This window comes from Melopsittacus undulatus, chromosome 2, assembly GCF_012275295.1.
Source record: "Melopsittacus undulatus isolate bMelUnd1 chromosome 2, bMelUnd1.mat.Z, whole genome shotgun sequence".
Classification (NCBI taxonomy): domain Eukaryota; kingdom Metazoa; phylum Chordata; class Aves; order Psittaciformes; family Psittaculidae; genus Melopsittacus; species Melopsittacus undulatus.
In genome coordinates this window covers 59,794,484-59,819,949 of record NC_047528.1, presented here as the reverse complement: position 1 = coordinate 59,819,949, position 25,466 = coordinate 59,794,484, and the positions used below count along the sequence as shown (strand labels likewise).

The 25,466-nt window shown below is 38.3% G+C and overlaps 1 protein-coding gene across 1 annotated transcript in view; it reads left to right on the top strand.

Moving 5' to 3' along the window:
• Positions 1 to 25,466, top strand: part of TUBGCP3 (tubulin gamma complex component 3) — a 53,876-nt gene that overhangs the window by 8,157 nt on the left and 20,253 nt on the right. The window contains exons 2-8 of the mRNA XM_034060034.1: positions 3,936 to 4,043; positions 5,912 to 5,979; positions 10,269 to 10,346; positions 10,964 to 11,181; positions 17,678 to 17,850; positions 20,406 to 20,524; positions 23,624 to 23,749. Coding sequence (XP_033915925.1) covers positions 3,936 to 4,043; positions 5,912 to 5,979; positions 10,269 to 10,346; positions 10,964 to 11,181; positions 17,678 to 17,850; positions 20,406 to 20,524; positions 23,624 to 23,749 — 890 coding nt within the window. The remainder of the gene's footprint in view (positions 1 to 3,935; positions 4,044 to 5,911; positions 5,980 to 10,268; positions 10,347 to 10,963; positions 11,182 to 17,677; positions 17,851 to 20,405; positions 20,525 to 23,623; positions 23,750 to 25,466) is intronic.

The window sequence follows — 25,466 nt, the reverse complement described above, 5'->3', positions numbered from 1 at the left end:
GTACACATCTTTGCTGGATTTTGTAATTAACTCATCAGGTGACTAAAGACAGTAAACCCACTTCGTTCTTATTGTTTGAATCTTTGTTCATGTGAATTTAATCTAAACCCTGTTGTGGTTTCACCCGGCAGACAGCTAAATGCTATACTGCCATTTCCTTGTTCCCTGTTCCCCTGCCCAGTGGAATGGGGGAGAGAACTGGGAGAGGAAGAAGGGAGTATGGTTGGAGATAAAGACAGTTTAATAGGACCAAAGAGGAAGGGAAAATAATAATAACAGTGATAAAAGAATTACAGTATACAGAACAAGTGATACACAATGCAATTGCTCACCACATGCTGACTGATGCCAGACAGTCCCTGAGCAATAGCCCTCAGCCAGCTTTTTTCATTTACATGCTGAGCATGATGCCCCATGGTCTGGGATATCCTCTGAGTCAGTTGGGGTCAGCTGTCCTGGCTGTGTCCCCTCTCAACTTCTTTGCACCCCAGTCTGCTCACTGGTGAGGTGAGAAGCAGAAGAGGCCTTGACTCTGTCAGCACTGCTCAGCAGCAACTAAAACATCTGTTTTATCAACAGTATTATCGTTGTAAATCCAAAACACAGCAGTGTAGCAGCTACTAGGAAGAGAATTAACTCTATCCCATCCAAAACCAAGGCAACCCCCAAAACCACAGGAACAACAGAGGGGAAACATAGCACCCGAATCTTGAAACACATAGGAAACCGTTTGCTTAGAAACCACATAACTTAAAAAAACAAACCTAAAACATACAGCATTGCTTACATGGAAAATTGTGCACTATCCTACAGTATAAATAAATAAAATGTAATGCTCCGATTTTTAATTTTTTCACCAAGCATTAAGCTTACCGATAATCACAGTATATATCATAGCATACACAAGTTAGCAGAAGCATCTGAGTGAATAATGCTCAGTTGTCCAGAGAGCAGCATTATTTTTGTTAATCCAACTATGTATTTTCTTATTCAACACTCACTAAGATAAACATACTGTGATAAACTGCAAGATTCTAAATGTGTAGCAGACAAGTCCATTCAGTAAAGCAAGATATGTCTTTATTTCCTGTAGATTTGTGTTGTAGGTATTCAGTAAACCCCCAGCGTTCCTGAGCTGCAGTACTGCCAGCCTGTACTTTCATTCGCTGTAGTTCTCTTCAGAAATGCCTTTTCCCTCATTCTCTACATCTCTGTTCCTTTGTGTTCACTGCTCTGGGCAAGTACCTGATATTGCTAATTCTGTGCAGGCAAACAAGAGGGAATAATTAACCACTGAGATTTACAGCGGTCTGTCCCCCAGGTTTGGATGTGTGTTCTACCAGTCCCCAGTGTTTATGAAACCTGTTTGACTTGATACCCTTGAGACCTGTATCAAATTCGTTTAAGGAAATCAAACAAGTTCAAGGGCAATCCCTAAGGGACAGAGTGGTGTAGGTGGACATAGAGGTTAATTTCAGAACATAATTTTATTTAAAATACCAGCTTAGTGCATCTAATGAGTGAGGAAGAGATGCAGGAGGCAATTCTTGTGACTTTGTTGTGGTTGGGTCTGTATGGTTGTTGTTTTGAGCTTTTTGAAGACAACATCTGTTTATGGGTTTTTTTTTACTGCTCCTTCCGTTAGTTTTTACTAACATTTTAAAAGTTTTACTCCAACTTTTATTGGAGTAGTTTTCTCGGATCCATTCTTTCGTGCTTTTTTTGTGGATAATCAGTGAAAAATTTTATTATTTAGCCTAGATACATGTCATAACTTATGAAGTGTGTTGGTATCAATGCTTGTTCCTTCACCAGACTTCAGTTCATCATAGATGCTTGACCTGGAATGCTTTTAGCAATTTTATGTTTTATTTGTAGCCCCTGTTAAGTGGCTGTAACAACATGCCAAAAATCTGTGTTACTAGAAAAGACTAGCTCTTGCCTAACTGCTGCTTTATGCACAGCTATGGGATTAATAAAAGATATAACTTTTATTATTGTTTGGGGTTACGTAATGCCAGTATTTGACTTCAATTGGCATTGCAGAATACTTTCTGAAATCCTGAGGAGTTCTGTAATGATGTGCATTATACTTAAAACTTACTCAGAAACACTTCCTCATACTTAACTCTTCCCACCTTGTTATCAATTTACACTATCAATAGCTGAACTATTTAATTATTTTATACATGTATTTTCAAGTCCTTACTGTAAATGAAGGGCAGCTTTGTCTAACAGTTAGAACTATTCTTTCTGGGAGGCATTTAAGTCATGCAGATTTGTGACCTTACAGTACACTGGATATTGTAATTTTCTTCTCTGAAAGTGGAATGATACCTTTGCTTCTTTTGTAGGCCAGTATTGTCAAATACTGTTAAATATTAATGATTCTGTCTGAGCAGAATTTTTTCCTGCTTGCATGAAGTACTGCTTTAAGTGAACTGGTTAATGTTTGCTGGTCTACAGTTGTATTCTAATAGATTAGGACCAGTGGGATGGCATTTATATCACAAGACAGTGGAAAAACGGGCATTCAAAAAGAATGTAGCACATTCTGATTTCAGATTTCTCCTTTCCATAAATTCCTGGAGATTTTCATGCATTTAATAAATAATTAACTCCTAGTTTCTCCCAGGTGATTTTAGTTTTCAATTGGAAGTATTATTTAAGATGATTCAATACTTTAACTATTTCTGCTTCTAGTGGACCTTTTCTTGTACCATTTTTCTGTTCCTTTTGTACATATTCGTCCAGGTCAGCATCCTTGCTTTTTCCTTGGCTGAACCATTGCTGCATTATTTTACAGTTTTCTCTGAAAGTTAACTGTTTAACTGGCTGATACAAAACACACAAGGAGTCTGATACGTTTGTTGTACACAAAACAGACTTAATATGCAGAATTGCTTAGATGCTTGTTTTGTTGGTTGATTTTGTTTGTTTTTGTTTTTCTGAAATCAGGAAATGTAAAGATTCAAGTAGTTGACACAACTCATTTACACTTACTTTTTCTTATGTACCTTTCCTCTCATGTTATTACAGTTATTCCTTTATGAGAGTAGAAATTTAACTGATATTTTGCAAGGATACTTGATGTGTCTTTAGGGTTATCATTTGATTGTTTTTTTTCAGGCCAATAAATGGCAACATGACTATGCTGTAGAGGTATTAATACTGAGCTGGCCTTATCTCAGTGTTACTAGGCTGTTAATCTTCCCAGAAAGCAGAGATACTTGCATTAAAACAGTGCTGTTCAGCAACAATATTAAAGATAGAATTATTGCGTAAGGAAGGAGCAGCGGAGGGAGATCGCTGATTCGTGACCTCTACATTAGTATCTATGTTGTGCACTGCGATATGATGCTGATACCTCTGAGCTAGCTTTGAACCTAAGCAGTGAAACCATATAAACTGGTTTAAAACCAGACCTGAAAACAGCACACAAACTGGTAAAACCACTGTTGTGAATATCTAAGGAAAGATCTGTCAGTTTGGGTGCCTGGTGAGAGAGTGTGCCTGGTGAACCTGGCTATGTTGTTCCTGTTATGAGCTGAATTGTGACTTTTTTTTTTTTTTTCCAAGTGCTGCAGCATTTCAGTCTGGGGGAAAAAGCAGAGCCAGTTTAAGTGTGCTGATACTCTCCAAGAACTGGGTAGGGCTAAGTGTCTCTTCCTTCAGCACAGAATAGGAAAGGTTTATTCACAAATTGAAGTGCAGTTATTTTGCAGAGTGTATAATAGCATTGATAATACATTCGTGGGTAAACTGGACTTTGCTGCCCTCTGGTTAAAGTGTGTTTAAGGAATATAGCATAATATTATCTGATCTAAGCATTTATGCCACATTCAGCCACAGCAACATAATCTCATGTCGAACTTTTTAAAAATTTAATAAAACATTAAACCTCCTCTTAACTGAGTTTTCCTTTTTTCTTTCAGCTGATGCAGCCCAACAATTTCAGTATGCAGTGAGAGTTATTGGAAGCAACTTTGCTCCCACTGTTGAGCGGGATGAATTTCTTGTAGCAGAGAAAATCAAGAAAGAGCGTAAGTGCATCTTTGTTTCTTTCTTAGATATAGGAATGCAAGTTCTTCAAGAAGATAATCTGATCAGTTTGTTCCTCTGAAAATGGGACAACTCTGCCTCACAGATAGTTAACTGATCTGTTATTAATGCTCACTCCCTGAAAATCTCATTATGGAAATTCCATTAATTCCCCAGTGAGCTTTCCTGATTGGCTATTTGTATTCACAGCTCAGATTTTTCTGAATGCTCAGTTTAGACTTCCCTTCCTGCAATTTAGTTTGTATCTTAGCTACCATGAAAGTAAACAATTAATATTGCACTCATTTCCCTATAATAATATTCAGATGTTATGAATTTGTAGTTCTTTTTAGAAGACTGATGTTTTAGTGGTGCACAGTTTAGAAATACTACACTTTGGCACAATTAACTTCAAGAGCACCTGTATGAAAATTGCTGAATGAGCATCCGGGAAATTGACGAAATTGTTCATGTGACTTACCTGATATTTCTTGCCTTTAGTTTCTCTACAAGTTTTCTGCACCACCTTCCCAAACCAAAACATTAGACCCTGACAGCATAAGTTACGTTGCAGTTACATTCCATTGTATTATGTGCTGCTCTGAGTCAAATGTTGCAATATGTGAATCCAATGGAGATGTAATGCATTCTTCTTGAAAAGCCAAATAGCCAAATACTGTTTTCAGCAGCTTATCTGCTCTACAGTAGAATGTCCAGAAACAATTAATTGGAATATGCTAATTAAACTGAAGCTTCATATTTGAGCTTTGAAAGTTCAGTCAGGGAGGCTGAATTAGGATAACTGAAGTCAGTGGTTCTAGATGTTTTAAAGTACATGTGTATTTTTGCTAACACAGAGCTTCTGTGACTTGCTGATAGGCAGATAAGCCCATCAGAATTTTTCTTGATGCAACTTCAAAAGACCAGAATCTACAGTATACACTTTCTGTATGAGTTTCTATATACTTTGGCTAGTATTAAACAGCGCAGCATATATTCTTTGGCCATATTGCCAGTAGTTTTAAAGAGTGCTATCTCCCTCATCTTCCCTCTCCTCAACTTCAGTTTGTAGGCTGATGTTAGTAGTTATGTAACAAGTGGCTGGATATATCATTCTAATTTTACAATTATTCTGGAGTTTATGTGGAGGAATTTGGCAAATATGTGCCACATATCTGGCAAAGTGTCCTTAGCAGTGGCTTTTGATGCTAATTAACACTTTAACAGCATTTCTTTTATTAAGGTTTCTTCAGATGTTTGTTTTTTTTTTTTTAAACATGACTGATGTAGCATGACTTTTCTGAAGGCATCTTAACATTTGAAGGTGTTTTCCCTCTGAGCAAAGACTGCTGTTACATAACTGGTAGTGACTGAGACTGTTATTTTTCTTAATGTATAAAAGTTATGTGGCCTTGGAATTCTGCTTGACTTTGAGCAAGTGACACTACTACTTTTGTTTCTTTCTTTTATTGCTTAAAATAAGAGCAATTACATTTACTTTTGTGAAGGGCATGATGGCATTCTTTAACCTGTTTACGCAGATTCTTACCTGCTTTCGGTTGTGTTGTAATTCCCTAAGCCTATAGAATGGCAGACTAGACTTTCAAAGAGCACTTACTTAGAAAGTAGATATTTTGATTACTTAAAGAAAAACAGGTACTTGCATTGCATCACTTTTGATGTAAGAATTTTTAGGGCTGGAATGCAGATAACGTGAAAACAGGCAAAACTGTGGGAGTAAACAGAGCGAAACAATTAAGCATCATTTAACTTTTCTGGGTATGTTTTCTAATTTGCCACAATATATTATTTCAGACATGAGTATTACATTTCTTTCAAATTTTTAATTTATATTTCTTTTTTTTGATAGTTGTGCGACAGAGAAGGGAAGCAGATGCTGCTTTGTTTTCAGAACTCTACAGAAAGCTCGGTACACAGGTACAGTAATAAATGTATATAAAGTAAAAAACCTGAAAGCAGACACATGCATCCTTCTGATGTTATAGAGTTGTTTTGGAGGGTGTTCAGGTCCTTAACAATATTTTTACTCTGAGGATAGTTAAATACTGGAACAGGTTGCCCAGGAAACTGTGGAGTCTTCATCCTTGAAGACAGTCAAAACTTGACCGGACACAGTTATGGGCAGCCTGCTGTAGAAATCCTGTTTTGAGCAGAGGAGTTGGACACGATGATCTTCAGAGGTGCTTTCCAACCTCAACCATTTTGTAATTTGTGTGAAAAAGTTTGCTTTTTATAGGTTTGAGGGGTTTTTATTTTGTTGTTGTTTTTTTTTTTTTTGATTGGTTGGTTGTTGGTTGGTTTGGGTTTTTTTCTTTTTTAATATGAGCTGTGTGCTGTTAATTAGAAATCAGTTTGGAAGAGAATTAAAGAGCATAGTTTGAGGCCAGTTACACAAAAGAGCACTTCATATGAATGAAGGAACTCTGGAAAAACAGAAGTGTTCATTTTATATGTATAACTGATGAATTTTCTTGTTGTAATTTATTTTACATCAAGCCTTGCAAGTATATTGATTTTATTAGTCTAGGGTTCAAATAGTCCTCTTGCTTCTTAATTTTTAAGTACTCCAAGTCGTTAGTGTTGAAGGGTAAGAGTTTGTTGACCTTGGTGGTTCTGTAACACCAGCGTTAGTCAAAGAATACTGCATGTTGATATTCTAACAAAAATTGTTACTGTATAGAAAGCCCATAATTCAGGAAAGTGGATCAGGTGAAAGAGGAAAAGATGCGAAGGCAGAAATTTAGCTGAGGTAGGGGAAGAATGACTGCTGCTAATCTGTTCTGGATTCTTCATAAAACTGAGTATTTAGCAAGGTAGAATATGGTGGGCAATAATAAAATAAGATTCCTGGTTGTCATTTGCACATACCTGATTTTTGACAACAGAAATTAGTTAATGTAAAAGATGATGTTTACTATATAGCAAAAAATCTGCCTTTATTTGCTCTTCATATTTAGGAGAAATGTTTTTCTGTGTTCTGTTTTTTATTCCATAATTTATGTGTAGATCATGGCTGAGTTTTACAGGATAATACTAAGATTTTTAAGGTCACAAGAAACCTTCCAGTATCAGAAGGGGGCCTACAGGGATGCTGGGGAGGGACTATTCATTAGGGACTGTAGTGATAGGACAAGGGGTAACGGCTTGAAACTTAAACAACAGATGTTTAGACTTGATGTAAGGAAGAAATTCTTTTCTGTTAGGGTGGTGAAGTACTGGAATGGGTTGCCCAGGGAGGTTGTGAATGCTCCATCCCTGGCAGTGTTCAAGACCAGGTTGGATGAAGCCTTGGGTGATAATGGTTTAGTGTGAGCTGTCCCTGCCCATGGCAGGGGGGTTGGAACTAGATGATCTTGAGGTCCTTTCCAATCCTAACTATTCTATGATTCTATGATTCTATGAATACTCATTCTGTGGAGAATATGACCAGTCAGAACTAGTCAGAAGTTCTGCCCCTTATCTGTACTTAACTTACCCATTAGTTTGTTAGTGCTTGGAGCCAAAGTCAATCTGTAACTTCCTGGTTTCATTATCCTGTATGTTTGTGTATTATTTGCATTGATATGTATAAGTGAAGCAAGTGTCATTGGCTTGCAGACACCAGTTTCGATGACCTCAGTCACTGGTTTCAGCCTCTTGCATGTATTGCTCTCATCTTGCTCATTTAATACAGATTTTCTGTAGTGTGTTTCTTTAGCTTATATAACGTATCACCAGACTGTTGCATTTAGCGAGCAACACACCTGCAGAGCATGATGGCTGTAAACTTTGGAACAAAATGCATTATCTGCGTTATCAGTTTGGTTATTCTTCTGAATGTAAAATCAAGGTTACATCAGCTATCTCTTCATATTTTGCTGTCATCTTAGATGCTTGAGCTTCTAACTTCTGCTGGTTTTGGTTTTGGTTTGGTTTTTTTGTTTTTCCTCTGTGCTAGCATTTTGTGTACATGAAATGCTATCATCTGAATAATGCCTTCTTTAAAATGATCTGTTTCAGTCTACCTATTACTATTTAATCTGCTCTTAAGTTTATTACTACCAATAAACAAACATTTATTTTTCCTCATGAGCTTAAGGAAGGGCACAGAAGGAATATGTGTCTTCAGAATCAATGAGGCTTTTTCTTTCTCCAGCAATCCTGTTGAAAACAGCTAGGACAAAGAAAAAAGCTAATGTGAATCTGTTTTAACTTTGTTTCATCCATTACTCTGAAGAGAAAAAGAGGTCAGTGCTTTATTTTAGTGGCAGCTTGCCAGTTGAGCAAACCATGCTTCTTGAGGCACTTAGACTCATTCTGTCCTGGCCAGTAGAGGCAGCAGTAATGTTGCTGCTCCTTCTTCATTAGTGGTTAATGAGTTGCTTAGGTATTTGTAACAGATGCCCTATCTCTGCTTCTTACTTGTTGTTGAGATCAAAGCAGGAGATACTAGACTTCTGCTCAACATAATAATACAGAACTTCTCCTTCTACTCTTATGTAACAAGAGCTTTGGTAGGTTTGGTGTCGTGGTTTAAACCAAGTCCCCCAACTCCCGGAGAGTTAGGAAGGAGAATACAAAGAATGTAGCCCCCACGGGTTGAGATAAGAACGGTTTAATTGCTAAGGCATAACACAAAATCACTACTGCCATTACTACTACAAATAATGATACAGCAAACAACAAGCAAAAAGAATACAACACCCCACCAGCCACCAACCCATAACTCACTCCACCCTGCCCGGCCGAGCACCGCGTGCTCCCTCCTCCATTTTCCTCCAGAGCTCCGCCCTTCCAGCTCTCTCTCTCCCAGTTGCATCCTGGGCATCACGTGCTATGGTATGGAATATCTCATTGGCTAGCCTGGGTCAGGTGTCCTGTCTCTCCTTCCTCCTGGCCTCCCCTCCTCCACCTGGCTGGAGCATGTGCTCAGAAAAAACCTTGAACAAAAACACCCTCAAAACATACTTGCTATCAGCAACTGTTCCCATCCCAGAGCTCAAAACACAGCACTGCACCAGCTACAAGAAGGAGAAAAATGACTGCCACAGCTGAACCCATGACAGTTTGGTTGGTGTGCTGTGTCCCAAGAAAGAAATGTTCTGTGGCCAAAAAGTCGTATACTATGTAATGTATACATATAAAATGTGTAATCTGCAGAGAAACAAGAAAAGTAGAATAGGGTGAGAATGAAAATGTGCCTTTTGCAAGACTGGTAACACTGAGCTGCATTGCTTCGTAAAGGATAGAGTCTTTGTTGAATCTCAGTATGACTGAAATTTCCCTTATATTTGATATTGCTTAGTGTTCAGACCATATTCCTGATCAACACTGTGAGGGAGCTTGTATGAATTTCTTTGACTTACTCCAATATGTAATGTCCATTATGAGGTTCTATGTCCCTGATTAATTCAGGTACAATTGTTCATGTCACAGAAGTGGTGAATAAAATATCTAGAAACATTTGCGTATCTAAAATAAAACATACTGATATTTGCTATAACTCTTTTCTTCAAAGCATTCTCTTTGTAGATTGAGCTTTAGCATTGTTCTGTCTTCTGCTGGTAAGCTTTCTGCTGAGATCTAAAGCTGCTGAGAGTATTGTTCTGACAGTCTGTAGGTATCTATTTGTTTACTTAAAGACTATTGCATATTGCACAGCTTTCATGTTAACAATGTCTCTGTCTTAAGCTGTGAAAATCTTGGTAGCTCTCTTCAAGTTTATTCATCGCTTATATTTATTACCATTTAAAATGGTACAGACTGAAACCCTCAAACTTGTAAAGCCTCCCTGTGAAGGAGATTGAAGGGGAAACTCTCTGCTAAAAATTGAACCAAGAGTTTTCCTTCTTTGCCTTTAGACTAGCATCCACATCTGGGATGATCTAAATGCTAAGAGTGTGTGGGAATGCCGGTAAAACCTTAACTGTGTGTAAACCTCTTTCTTAGTACTTATGAATCGGTAGCTTAGTAGCTATGAATTTTAAATTGAGTGTACTTACTGATCTTGGAGCAGGTGAGAGTTCATGGTTTGAACACAGTGGAGAAATCAACAATACAGAGGCTGCTCTGCACATTCCATTTTCTCAAGAATATGGCTCTGACTTGGTCTTATTTGTGTGGCAAATCTATATACATCTTAGTGGGCTGGATAATAAAAATTTAAAAAAACCCCAACATTGTTAGTCAGTAAACCAAACTTTTTTCTGTTCATCTTTTTTTCCAAGGGCATTTTGAAAAACAAATGGTCAATTCTCTACCTCCTGCTTAGCCTTAGTGAAGATCCACGTAAGCAGTCTAACAAGGTAGGCAGAGAGCTTTGTTACTTCTGCAAAACAGTAATGTGTCACTTATTTTAGATGTCACTAAGAATCACTATCCAGACTTAACCAGCACTTCAGCTTGTGACTGTAGTGTTTGCCTGTGAGGCGTAAACTCTTGAAAAAACTATCTGCAATTTTTCTGTGCATTTTTTTTATACTAAGTAAATGTAAAAATATGAGTTGCCCAACATTTGTAACTGATGATGTGACTATTAGAAGAATGGAGTTTTTTTGTTTGTTTTCTGCGTGGTGATGTAATGTCTGCTCATATGTTAATGAGTTTGAAATGGAGTAGGGAGAGCAAAATTCCTCCTTTGGTTGCAGCTCTTCTAGCACCGAAGTACTTTTTGCAGCTATTCCTAATGACAATTTGTAGGCAGAAATAAGCTATATTGCTAAAAGTACTTTCACTCACTGTAAGAAACTTGCTTTTTTTTTTCCTCATTATGGTTGTAACAGTTTTTTCTCTACATAAAATAACTGAAGACCATGTTTTTGCATTCTTGAATATTACACTCCTGTTAACTGAAGACATGACTTAAATCAACTCAAATCTGCTTTCTTTTCATTCCTCCCTTTTCACGTCCTTTCCTTTCCAGGTATCAAGTTATGCCACACTTTTTGCTCAAGCATTGCCACGGGATGCTCACTCAACTCCTTATTACTATGCCAGGCCTCAAAGCCTTCCATTGAATTACCAAGACCGCAGTGCTCAGTCTGCCCAGAGTTCCTGCAGCATGGGGAGCAGTGGGATCAGCAGCATCAGCCTGTATGCCCTGAATGGGCCAACGCCAACTCCACAATCACTCCTCCCAGGGTAAATTAGGCTGTTTAACCTTACAAATAGGTTTGGAGAAGATGAAAGATAATCTCTTCTTGGTGTTTTTTTAGTTTTGCTCTTCGTTTTGTTCTTCCCCCCCCCCCCCCCATTCCCATTTATATGCTATTGGAATTTCCACTGTAGGTATATTGGAACTGAATTCCTTACCTGAATGGCTCTGAATATCAGGTGCTCTCATATGACTATGAGAAGCCATAGATGGCTGGCCAAGTGTATCTATTCTAAAACTTAATCATAACTATCTGCTAAACAGCTGATATTTTATTGAATTCACTCATCTGGATTCTAGTACCAAGTACTTTTCCAAGAATTCCTCATTTCTCTGAAACCCTTTAAAAAGTCTATCTTCTGTAAGCACATTGAATTTAGGACCCTCGTTCAAGTTCCTTTTACAAAGCATTCCTCAGCCAGTGTCAAATTAGTAGACTTAGCATCCTTCATTTTTGAATGGCTGGCCTTTCTTACATGGTCTGATTTTCTTTTAAGCATGTTAACAGTAGGTTGAGCAGTCTTGCATCTTGAGTGGACAGGGTTTTTTTGAGGGTTTGTTTGGTTTGTGTTGCTTTGTTTGGGTTTTTTTTAAGAGTAAAAAAATTGTTCTCAAGAGTTGATTTTGAAAGAATTGCCTATTAGAAAAAAAATATCCTAAACCGCATTCTGTTCAGCAGTGGTCTGGTCATGCCAGAGTGAATCTACATTTGGAGCTGAAACATTCAAATGCCAAATAGTTCCGATTTTTGATATGTAAAAGCTGACCATTTTAAGCAAAGAGATGACTACATGATTATTGACCTTGTTAAATAAGCTAATACACAGTAATGTGCTCAAAATCTGAGCTCCTCTTGTGCCATTGGATATCATGTTGTATTGCCCCTACAGCTGTACAAAGCCTGACAGAGGTATACTGCACAGACTCTTATCTTCATGGTGGGAAAATGAACACACCTTTTTTGTCTGTGAGAGAGAGTGGTTCAACAATGATTCTGTACTATGGACCTGGAACATTGTCTCATAAAGGTTGAGCATGGAAAAATGAATGGAATATTACTAAACTTATAAAAGTACGGATTGTACTTATTTGCATAGCTGTTTCAGCCTGGAGTGAAAAGGTCTGGAAATAAGCCTTCATCCAGAAGTGATGGGGACGTCACTTTTCAAGAAACTGTAGTTAATGTCTGAAAGACATAAAAGAACATAATAAAAGGGAAAAAAATTATCTTAAGGGATCCAGAATGGTTTGGGTTGGAAAGGACCTTAAGATCATCTAGTTCCAACCCCCCTGCCATGGGGAGGGACATGAGCTCAATTATTTTGTCCTAATAGAAGCTTCATTGGTTATTATTTGACACAACTTCTAATATAAGTCTAATTTATGGTGATTTTTATTAATTTTTGCTTATAATTGGAGACTCCCATCTCTTAATTTTCCTTCCTACTCCCAACAGTCACAAAACAAACACAAAATAGATGCATTTTCAGAAAGTACAATAGCTTTGAGTTGAAGATACTTTTTTTTTTTGCAATACACTGTATTTGCCATAATTTATTGAATTCATATTGCAGAAATAATAAGGGCTGACACAACTGGGTTTTGTTGTTATTAATATGCTTTACAATACAAATCATTGTTGGACTGTGTCAGTGCTAGGTTTGTATGCTGTATCTTATACTTGAGTAGAGGATACCTTTAAACTCAGAATAATAGGCGGGGAGGACTGTGCCGCGCAACTGAGTGAGGAACTGGTAGACCAGATTAGCAAGCAAAAGGTGGTATGGTCAAGAGAGACCTTGAAACCAACAAAGCAGGGCAGAAGTGGGTCCGCCCAAGTACATGCACACAAATGAGGACTGGGTAGAGGACAGCCTCCTGGGGAAAGTTCTCATGCATTTCCTGGAACATCAGCACAACTTTGTTGGAGTGCCTACACACATACATATGGCAGCATGGGGAACAGACGGGAGGACTTAAAAGATATGTGTGCAGTACTAGAACTGTGGTCTCATTGGGGTCACAGACACATGGTGGGATAGTTCATGCCACTGGAATGTGGCAGAGTGGATACAGGCTCTTTGGGAAGGAAAGACTAGGATAGCAAGGAGAATAAATTGCTATTTACATGAGAGAGCAGCAGAAATACATGGAGTTTTGCCTAGGGACAAATGAACCTTCTGTGATGAGATACGACTGACTTGGTGGGCAAAGGAAAGCAGCGAATGTATTTATTTCAACTTTAGTAAGACTTCTGACACTGTCTATCTTGGCATATCCTTATTGACAGACTTAATAAAGTATGAACTAAAGAGGGTGACAGTGAGGTGGATTGAAAACTGACTGACCTAGACTCAAAACTTAGGATTAGGGACACGAAGTCCATTTGGAGCCTGGTCACTAAGGATATAGCCCAGGGGCTGGATCCTTCATCCTTCTTGATGGCATAAAGTGCACCCTCAGCAACTTTGCAGATGTTAACAAAACTGGGAGTAGTTGATAAAGATGGTAATTCAGTTGTTGCTCAAAGAGACTTCAGTGGGCTTCAGAAATGGGCTGACAGGAGCCTTCTGAAGTTCAAAAGAAGTCCTGCACCTGGAGAGAAATAACTCCATGCACCAGTACGTGCTGGGGTCTGACTGGTTGCAAAATAGCTTTGCAGAAAGAGCCCTGGGATTCGTGGTAGAGACCAAGTTGAACATGAGTGTGGCAAAGAAGGCATGTTCATGGGCTGCATTAGAAAGAGCATCACCAGGAGGCTGAGGGAATCAAACCTTCCTCTCTGCTCAGTACTGGTAAAGACACAGCTGAAATGCTGAGTCCAGTTACGGTACAAAAAAAGACGTGGACAAACTCGAGATAGTCTGGTGAAGGAACCCCAAAACTAATTGAGGAGTTGGAGCCTCTGATATATGAGGAGAGGCTGTGAGAGCTTGGACTGTTCGGGCTCTAGAGAAAAAGGCTCAGGGAATCTTATCCATGTGATTATATCTGACAAGGGGAGCAGAGAATCACAGAATCCCAAGGGTTGGAAGGGACCTCAAAAGATCATCTAGTCCAACCCCCCTGCAAGAGCAGGGTAACCTAGAGTACATCACACAGGAACTTGTCTAGGCGGGCCTTGAATATCTACAAAGTCTGAGCCAGACTTTTTCTCAGTGTTGCCCAGGGGAAGGACAAGAAGTAATTTTCAAAACTTGTAAGGCTGGGATCACAGTTAAAATATAAGGGGAAAAACTTATTTTGCAATGAGGTGGGGTGTGTGTGTGAGGGTAGGAGGATGTTGTGAAACACTGAAACAGGTTCTCCAGAGGGGTTGTATAGTCTCCATAATTGAAAATATTCAAATCATGACTGCACCAGGTAACCTCACATGTTTTGAACAGGAGGGCTGGAAGAAGTGATCTCCAGAGGTCCCTTGCAACCTTAACCATTATATAATCTGGATACAGTATAGGATTGTATGTCAATGAGGTTAATATATCTGCTTATCGTAGAATCGCAGAAAGGTTTGGGTTGGAGGGGACTTTGAAGATCATCTAGTTCCAACTCCCCCGCCATGGGAAGGAACACCCTTCACTTGAACCAGATTGCTCAAAGCCCCAACCAACCTGGCCTTGAACAATTCCATGGGTGGGGCAACCTGTTCCAGCACCTCTACCTCTACAGTAAAGAGCTTCATCCGTACATCTGATCTAGATCTATCCTCTTTCAATTTAAAGCCATTCCTCCTTATCCTGTCACTGCGTGCCCTTGCAAAATGTCCCTCTCCACATTTCTTGAAGACCCCTTTTGGTACTGGAAAGCTCTAAGGTCTCCCCAAAGCCTTCTCCATGCTGAACAAGCCCAATTCTTGGCCAGTCTCCTATGTGAGGTCCTCCTGCCCTCAGAGCTTCTTCATGGCCTGCTCTGGACTCACTCCAACAGGTCCATGTCCCTCTTATGCTGAGGACCCCAGCACTGGACACAGTACTGCAGGTGTGGTCTCACAAGACCAGAGCAGAGAGGGAGAACACCTTTGACCTGTTGGTCATGCTTATTTTGATGCAGCCCAGCATATGATTGGCTTTCTGGGCTGTGTGTGCATGCTGCTAGCTCATGTTGAGCTTCTTCTCAACAAACATATCCGAGTCCTTCTCCACAGGGCTGCACAGAATCACTTCTCTGCTCAGCCTGTGTTTGTGCTTTGGATTGCCTGACCCAGCTGTAGGACCTTGCACCGGGCCTTGAACTTCATGAGAGTGGCATTGGTCCACCTCTCAAGCACGTCAAGGTCCCTCTAGAAGTCATCCCTTCCCTCCAGTACACCAACAAAACCACACAGCTTGGTGTAAACAGCAAATTTACTGAGAGTGCACTCAATCCCACTGTCCGTGTTGCTGACAAAATTGTTCAATAGTGCCAGTCCAAACACCGACCCCTGAAGAATGCCATTTATCACTGGTCTCCACTTGGATATTGAGCTGTTAGTGGCAACTCTTTGAGTGTGGCTGTCCAGCCAACTCCTTATTCACTGACTGGTCCATCTGTCAAATCCATGTATCGGCAGTTTAGGGACAAAGATATTGCGCAGGACGGTGTCACATGCTTTGGTGAAGTCCAGGTAGATCACATTCACTCTTCCCTTATCCACCAGTGCTGTAGTCCCATTGTAGAAGGCCACCAGATTTCTCAGGCATCATTTGTCCTTAGTGAAGCCCTGTTGACTGCCACCAATCACCTTATTATTTTGCATGTGCCTTAACAGTTTCCAGGTGGATCTGCTCCATGATCTTGCCTTTAGCAGGCTGCCATGACTTCTCAAACATGATGGATAATGTCTTCATGATTCTATGATTGTGATATGAGGATTCTATAAAAGGATTGTAGTAGAGCTGTTATCAATACCTGTAATTCAAGCCTCAGGTCCAATTCTAAGAATAGGTCAGTATGTAACCACCAAAAACTTTAATCATGGCAGTAGTGGTGTTTGTGTGAAAAGCTAAGAAAATGCTGTGAGCAGTTTTCAGAAAGGGTTGGACTGTGGGAACTTTTTGTCACACTGGTCTTCCAGACTGTGCTGTCCACAGGACCTGCCTCATACAGGTTGTGTCCCTATCAGCAGGCAGTGTGGATGAGTGGGAGCAAACCGCCATTAAGTAATTAGTGTTGAGGACCTGGTGTTCTCAAGATGCACATTTCAGAGTGGGTTTTATTTTGGAGGGGTCACTTCAGGCTTTCTGTCTATCGAGAATGCTTGCTTGAGCATCCAGCAGAGCTTACCTTGTTCCTGGCATATTCTTGGTCTGACCTCTTCGTAGTGTTACATTTTTATATGAGTTTCACTGTGTTCTCTTTAGTCTTGTAGCCTGTGACCTGGGCAACACAAATTAGATTTTTCTGTGAGCTTCATTCCTCCTGAACTTCTCTTTATACATGCTTCCCTTTGTTTCTAGAGTACATTCTTCTTGAAGGGTGACAGCCTAATTCAGTGTTGTACTCTAGTACAGGTATTACAAATACTAAGCATAACAGAGACAGATGCTCTATATTGCAGGCTGTGTTCTTGCTCACTAGCTATAATCATATGATGTGTGACCATCCCGTGAGCCATGCGTGGCTGTTGAGAGACAAAAGGCATTCCTTGACTTCTTACATGGACGTTTGTGTTGCAGTCTTGTTCCATCTTTCCCTGCAACTCCTTTCATAGCTTTGTGGAACTAGTTTATTATTTTTAAAATATTTGTCTATTTCCAAATGTGTGCATTCAGTTGGTGGAAGGCAGAGGACTGGTCAGCAGCAAAAATCCCTTGCAGATGTTTTCAACTTTATTTTTTACCATCATGATACATAAATAATGAGAAAGGTAACTTCTAGTCTTAAAATTTTTCATGTTTAAGACTTCTTTTTGGGAAGAATTTGACAAGTTTGAGCGTAAAGGACATTAGGGCTTGTCTAGATGCGCCCTGCTCAATCACATTTTCAGGCACTTGATGCAAGCTCTCCTAAATAGTAGAGGAGCAGAAAAGTGAACTTTCTCAGCTTTCTCTGTTTTCCCTTGGCATGTACTTACGGTTTCAAGTAATAACAAAATGTAAATATTTGTTTATTTATGTCTGTTGTTATTATAGTTGCCTTCTCTTTTAATCCATTTCAGTGTATTTACACGGTTCAGTGTGGACAAAGATAATCTGTGATACAAAATCACACTTGTCAAATCTGTACTTCCTTTTCTGTAGTTTTGTGGATATTTTTAAAGTGCTTATAGGAACTACACTATAAGCTTACATACATAAGTACTCTAGGCTTATAGGAAGCCTATTATTTGTATGTTCTGCACCCTTTTTAAGGTTCCATTATTGAGGAAAACCCAAACCCAAAACAACTACAAACAAAACATCCACAAAAAGCCACCTCAAGTGTGTGGCTTTCAGCATACCCCACACCAGGTGATAAGCACAGAATTGAAGGTCTTTAGGATGTTTTTTCCTTTTGTCCTTTTAGACAATCCTATCAAGCTCCAGGCGTTGGAGATTGCCTGCGTCAGCAGTTAGGGTCACGTCTTGCATGGACTCTAACTGCAAACCAGCCTTCGTTACAAAGTGCTACCTCAAAAGGCATTTCAAATGCTGTGTCCCGTGGTGTGCCAAGGTCAAGGCGAGAAGGGGATACAAGTGGTGAGCAAAGATGTATTTGTTAACAGTAACTTTTTACAGTTGGTATCTGTATCCACTATTTTTTAATGATTTTGAAATAGTTTTATAGCATGTTGATTTTTTTGTGGAGTGTTTTGCTAGAATGTGCTTGATAGGATAGAAACAAGTATGTGAGACAAATATATTTGGCCACAATCTCTATGGTTGGTTGCTAATTTACTTCTGCAGTGATTGATTTTTTATAAAGTGTTCTGGTCCTCTTAAAAGACTGATTTCATTGCAGTGTTTGTCAGAATCAGGTGATTGTGGTTTGTGAGTAATGGTCACTCTTTTGATGATCAGAAGATGCTACTGCTTTTAAGAAGCCAGAAAGAGCGCTCAATGAAATGCTCATCCATTTGTGATTCTGTCCTTTAAAACTTGGAAATGTGCATGGGAATATAGAGCTTTTAAAATTATTTTTTCTTTACGTGAGCACACTGTTTACAGTGGTTGTATTTAGAGGAACTGACGTAACATATTGGCAATAACAAAAAAAGAAAAATATTGCTAGTTTATTTCCTCAGTGGAGTAGCTGTAAACGTGAACAGATGCTCTAGGCATCAATTTCTGAATTTGCACACGTGTAACTTGTGCACAAAGAAATTGTTAAACAGATGATCTCTGTGACAACTGTGTAATTTTCAGCCTACTCTACTCATACTGTAAAAGTAGGAGACTTTTCTGAATAAGAGAGCTAATAGCAGACGTTGTCATCCTACAGTACTGTTAGTTTCTGGCAGACAGGTAAGAGATGTGGGGTTTTTCTTTTTTTCTTTTTTTTTTATTGTTTTGGGGTTTGTTTTAGTAACTCCTATATAAAGAGTGGGGATAGGTAGAAGATAAAATATAGTCTCACTGCCATTCCCTGAATCTTCATGAGTAACAGTGCACAAAGCAACATCTTGTAGACCAGAGTTGTTCTGGTATATCTGAGGGCAGCATTTGGCATTTAGAACCAATTAACCGCTAATTAGCCACTGCTGGTGTGAAAGAGGATGAATGGGGGTGTGTCTATATGTATATAATATTTATAAATGTATATATATGACAGATTTGATATGTGTAAACAAAAATATATACAATCAAGCACTGCCTCTAATTTTTGTTGTACTAATTGCCATAAAGAGCAGTACAAACTTGTTTTATTCAGTCAGCCAGCAGCTGTGGCTCTTGATTCTTATATGGGATGGTGTAAGAAAAGACTGACAGTTGACTTAAATGTAGTCACTTGTTGATGCAGACATAGAAGTAGGACTGCATTCAGAAAAGGCTATTGACAAGAAGAATACTCATATTTCTATGAGTATTAAATTCATCTAATTAAAAGGGGTGGATGTTTTTCTTCTAGATTTGGTTACTGTTAATTGGAGTTTTCTTACTGCTACATCTACACAGAGAGTATAATCAGGAGGTTGATATTAATTCCTGTTGTATTACTTACCAATTAAAGAAATATGCACTTGAATCTTTTACTAGTTCACTAAGAATTCCTAAAATGGACTAGCTACTCTTGTGCATATCTTAAGTATTATTAAGAGTATCTGAGTTTTAAACAGCATCTTGAGGTGATGGCTGCTTTTGCTAAAATAAGAATAGATTTTTTTTGTTTTCTGTTGTTTTTTTTTTTTTTATTCTGAGAAGGTGGACTATTGGGAAGGCAAACTGATGAGAATAAGGGTGCTGTCAAATTTGGGAGAAGCATGCTATAGCATCTCAATTTCTGGATAGCTATTAAAATTGTTTCATTCTTGATATCTTAAATGAAGTTACAAAAGCAGATGGCCCATTTTGTCCAGAAAAGGTGGGCATATATTTGCAGTGGCCTGCACAGCATCTTTTTCAATCTTCTGTTTTCTTTAAATCAAAAAATATCTCACATCTCAAACTAAGCTCTAACTTGAGTTGAGGCAGAAGCAAACTGTATGCTGCAATATAAAAGCTTTACTAAATCACAGGTACATCTTCAGAAACAGTATTTACACTTTTCTGTTTGCCAGCTCTGTAGATGTTACACAGCTGGCAGTCTGGTTCTGATCTGTCTTTTCGCTAAGCAGTAGCATATGTGATTGAAAGCCAGTATTTAAACAAGCAGCTCTTCCTTCTGGATTAACTGATTTCCTAGCTGAATGTAGAAGAGATTATTCTGTAAATCCCATTTAACCACTTCAGCTGTTTGTTCAAAGAAGGGTAAAGTCATCATGATGCTTGACTTAGAACTTGTATTAGTGATTGAATTAGAAAAGATAAGGAGTTTAAGAACTGGCTGAAGTATTGGTTAAAATATAACCATATAGCTGTGCCATACAAGCTGACTTGCTTTGAGAGGATCACAAGTATCAGTAGAAGCCCGTAAAGGGAAATCTTGGCTTCTCTGTCAAGTTGTTAAGAGGACTTAAACATTTATTTACAGGTTATAAACACAGGCTTTCTCTTTTTTCAGGCTATGCTTCTAAATAGCGTTTTGAAGTTGTAGTAAAATTTAATTGTCCAGTGAAGCAAAATAATTTTTTTTTCTTTTTCTTCTTTCTTTCTAGGCTCTGTTGAAGTAACTGAAGCAAATCTTGTAAGAGATGTTTTGTATGTCTTCCAGGGAATAGATGGCAAAAACATCAAAATGTGCAATTCTGAAAATTGCTATAAAGTGGAAGGAAAGGTACTGTATATTGACTGGTATTTCCTATGTGAGCAGAGATGTATGGAGGAGAAAAATAGCCATGAAAAATATGTAAAAAAATAAAGGTAAAAATATTATCACAAGTCTTTACTCTTCCCTCAGATTTTTAATTTTTTTTTTTTTAGTACAACAGAGTAGTTTCAACAGTACTAATTTAAAAATGATTGGGTGGATTAAGTCCCAGAAAGAAACTGTAGCATTTCGCAAGGTGTGAATAGACTCCAAACTATTAAGCCAGTACAAAGACTCCTAAATTATGGCATAATTTGAGGATTTTTGTCGTCATTCCCCCTCTGCAGTGTAGAAGAGGCTGTTAACTACATTATTAGTGGATGAAATTTAACAGCCTGAGATGTAGAATGGATGCTAGCTGCTTGATACTGTGGTCTTGATTACAATTTATAAGTGATCAGATTAGATCATGGAGATCACCCAAGAAGGCACTGTGCCAGAGCTGAAGAAAGTGCTTTCAACTCCTGTACTTGATAGAAAATCCAGCTGATGTGAATTTGAAGGATTATGTCAAAGAGGGTGCAGAGGAACAAGAGAGAAGCCTAAGAGGGAGAAGATCTTGTTTTAAGGTGGCAAGATGTTAAGCGTATTTGCAGTATAAAGAAGAACTGAGAGGGAGATTGGATCAGCTGGATAAGAACAAAAAAGTGGCTCTATTTACTTTAGCATGTTCTCCTTATTCAGTATTTAGACAATACTGCATCACAATTCAATTTCAGCTTGCTAATTGATTGTCATGTTTTTGTTCAAATTCTTGTTCAAGTGCTTCCAATTTTCTTATGTATTAAGAATGTTATACTGTGACAATATGACATAGTCCTGAAATGGTGGGGAATAGAGTTTGGGCCATTTCGTATGCCGAGAGCACAGTAGACTTATCTTGATGTTGATAATAGCTGAACTGATTTTCTCCTCCATAATAATAGCAAAAAGGGAAATGTATAGTTGTTCCCCTCTTACTTTACAATGACATTTAGGGCTGCTTTAGTGGAGGGGAAAAATGGAAAACTTCTAAGTCAGTTGACATTCTTAAGAATCTGTTTATTATCTTCTGTACCTGTAGATGTTGCAGTTTGTAATTCCTCAGCACCTGCACTGAGTTAATTATGTTCCATACACGTTTCACTATATATGCAAAAGGAAAGGTAGCATAATAAATTCTCCTAGAGGAATGTGAAGAAAACTTGGTGATAGCAAAATTGGCACTATGGGTTTCATTAGTTTTCTATGTAGCTTTCATATCAAATAGGCTAGTTTGTAATGAAAAGCTGTTTTACTTTGAATTCCTAATTCTGTGAATACGGGGAGTTCGATTATTCGGATGGTTTGTGGTCAGTAATGTTTTTTCCTAAGAATTATTTGTATTTAGTTATTTTTGTGAAGTCAGTTGTCTTCCATCATTCTTCGTTACTGGCACTTGTGCTGAACTACTGGACACAGTGAAAAAATTGTCTAAAGCTGCAGCTAGAACTTTTTCTGATGAACATGGAGGGCCAAGGTCATGCCTCCTCTAGTTACGTTGACTGCATCTTATGCAAAGTAGTAGTCAAAGCATGCAGTTTTCCCTCAGCTGTGCAAGGAAAATGATGTTGTACACAGTCTGTTTTTTTTTTTTCAGAAAGGAACATGCTTTCCAAGATGTTAGTCTTGCTTGAATGTCAGTGTTAATATTAGGTCTGTTGGTGAAATTCAGCACTGTATAAGCTAGCAGCTTCTGCTTTGATCTAAGAGATACAAATGTAGTAACACTAAGCCAGTTTTACTTGTTCCTCATTTGATTCCAGTGGATGTGTATTGTCCTTAATGCTTGCCAAGTACTCTGCAGTGGCAGAATTCTAATGGTTCTTATGTCATCATTTTGGTTTTAGCTGAGGGCGGTTTCAAACTGTGTCCAACTATGCTTGTTTAGGCTAGAATTTATCCTATAGAAGTTGTTCAAGATGTTAAAGGTGTGCCTTTGCCGCTAAACAAGAGGGCCAGAGAGGGAACTCTGCTCTTACAACCAAATGCTGCTGTCTGGTTCAAGCTCACATTGCTGTGATTAATACACTCTGTAGCTGATTTTTATCTTGGAGAATACCTGTGCTGCTGACTGAAACACTGAAAGAATTAGTTTGATTTCTAGTTCTGTGGCAATCTGTTTAGCTTGCTAGTGCATTTCCTTTCTTTGGTTTGGACTGTTCCAGCTGGCTGTCCCAGTTATAATTGTCTGTAGAGATGGGATAGGCCCAATTGCTGTGGGCAGTCAGTGTCTGCCTCTTGGCCTAACGTAGTGGGGGGTTTTGTCCTATAAAGTTTGAAAACTTGATGATGGTTTTCTTGGGTGACATCATGAAATGTGATAGAAACAAATCTCAAGTAGGAACGCAAGGAACAGCATCTTATATGTTGGTAATTGAAAGGAAGAAATATGCTGACGTAGATGAAAATAGCAATGGTAAAACAGGGTGTTGGGACTAAGGCAGACTTAAAGGGTGAAGTGAGATACCTGATATAAGTAGAAACATACTGGAAGAGTTCATAGGGTCATGTGATTAAATAAGTTACAGAAGCTGCTACCTGTGCATCGGACTTAAGCTTAGAACTTGGATACTGTCAGTTTTCATTCCTGATACCTAGTCTGGCATTGGGTCATTTGTCTTCTACTATTAGTCACTACTACATGTGAATCAAACTCTTTGTTCTTTAGGTTTCTTCATTAGTGTCAGTCATTGACTCCATTTCTACAGCTCAGATGTTTTCAGTCTCACTGATAATCAGGATAAGATGAAGTGTGATTGTACATCATAAAATTTCAGATTTCTTCCTCTTTTCTGAAGACCTTTTTGTTACTGCCATAATTGCCTAATGTAAAAAGATTGTAAGAATTTAAGACTTCTAAAAGGGAATGTCACAAAGTTGCCAGTACTTCATTGCTGCTGCCTTTTCAATGGTTGTGTGTATAAATTGTAATTTATTAATTTGTATATTTCTTGTAATTTATCATTTATTCAAACTTAATTGAAACAAGTATTGGAATGGTAGATTTGACTTAACTGCAAGTTACTGTTTCTGTTAAATTTGTAGGTGACCTTATCCAAGTCTCTCAGAGATACTACAAGTAGACTTGCAGAGCTAGGATGGCTACATAATAAAATAAGAAAATACACAGACCAGAGGAGTTTGGATCGTGCGTTTGGACTTGTGGGACAGGTAGGTCAGCTAAAAAGTTGGTTTTGCCACAATATTTTGGTCTTGTGTCCTTTAGAAACTACTGAGTAAATGCAGTACTAGAATGATGTGTAAACTTAAGAGCTTGGATCATTCATCCTTTGATGGAATGCCACTTCTGATGTGGGTCATAGTCTGAAGGCAAGAGAAAAGCATTTGCTCTTGCTAGTGATTAGAAGGAATTGGCCCTGTCACTCGTAGCTGGGAGGTCTCACACATAATTCCTTCTTAATCTTTTTTTTTTCTAAATTTTTTTTTCTTAGTACTCATGCATGTTTATAAACAAAACCATTGCTTACATGGGATGGCAGCATCCCTGAGCTAATTAATCACCAATTCAGTTGTTGGGGTGATCTATGCAGGAGACATCTTGTCAGCTAATGTTGTTTGTGTGTTAATACTAAACTAACTTACATAAAATGCAAATACCCATTATCTTTTGCCCTTTCTTTTAAACACAGCATCAAAAGAATATTAATTTTTGTTTTTATAGGTTTCATCATCATGATTTGTAGTCTACAGTAACTTCACAGCTGCTGTAATACCCAAAACCACATTTACTGCTAAGGCATTCCCGTTTCCTCTCACTTGCTCCCTCTGTAAAACTGGATATTATCCCTTCTGAATCGACAGAAATGTTATTCTTGCCTCTAGCCATAACATCCTACCTAATCTGCAAAGAAATTGAAGTGCTTCTCCCTTCAGTCTAATTTTTCTTAAGAGGTCAGTAGAGACACTGTAGTGCTTCCTACTTTTCTAATGTTTTATTCTGTTCACTTCTGTCTCTTATTCTAAGTAACTCTTTTAGTTACAATATAATTAATTATTTTTCTAGTGATCCAATGCTAATTTCCATGTTTTATATGGTAATGCTACTGTATATGCATTTTCTTCAGACTCTCCCCTTATATCTGAGTGAAGTTTCTAATTCTTTTCTAGTAGCTTCCTGCTTACGCTTATTTTTCCTGTCTCTGGCTTTAATTTTCAAGTTTACAGTAAGGGGAGAACTTTAATTCTTCAGTGAATTTAAATGTGCAATGTCTTAGCTACTATATGCAGGTTTCAGTTCCTGTACAGAAGGCTGTGCAGTTAGAATCTGCATAGCTCTGAAGCTGTTAATTTTGCTTGAGACAAGCACTTTCATATATATTTCTAGGACATAAGTGTACAAATAAAAACATATATTCTACTCCTGCTGTCAGTATCTGGGTAAAAAGATTATATACCATTGTTCTTCATGGCTTTTATAGCTGACAGTTTCAGGTATTGCACACTGTACATTAAGAATTGAGCACAAGAATGTTTTGTGCCTTCTAAAGCATCTTTGGCATAATATTTTAAAAGAATGCTTGTGTAAACACCTGTTTAAACCATATGTAGGAGAAGATGTCTGTCACCTGTTTTGTTATGATTCTGGTGACTGTTTTTACTATGCAAATTATCATGTATTGACAGTTACTAGGAGTAGAGATGTAACACTGTTCTACACTTTAATATATTCTTCTATCTTTACTGCTTAGTATCTAAGTTCTAATTTCTCCTCAGAAAGAAAAAAGAAAAAAAAAATCAGCAATGAAGTGTGTTGTATTTTGACATTTTGCCAATTCAGATCCAGTTGAGGTAGTGGGCATCTTATTTTTTTTTTCTGTTGAACAAGTGTTCTGTTTCCTTCCTGAATTCTCTTCTGCTGTAGACCAAA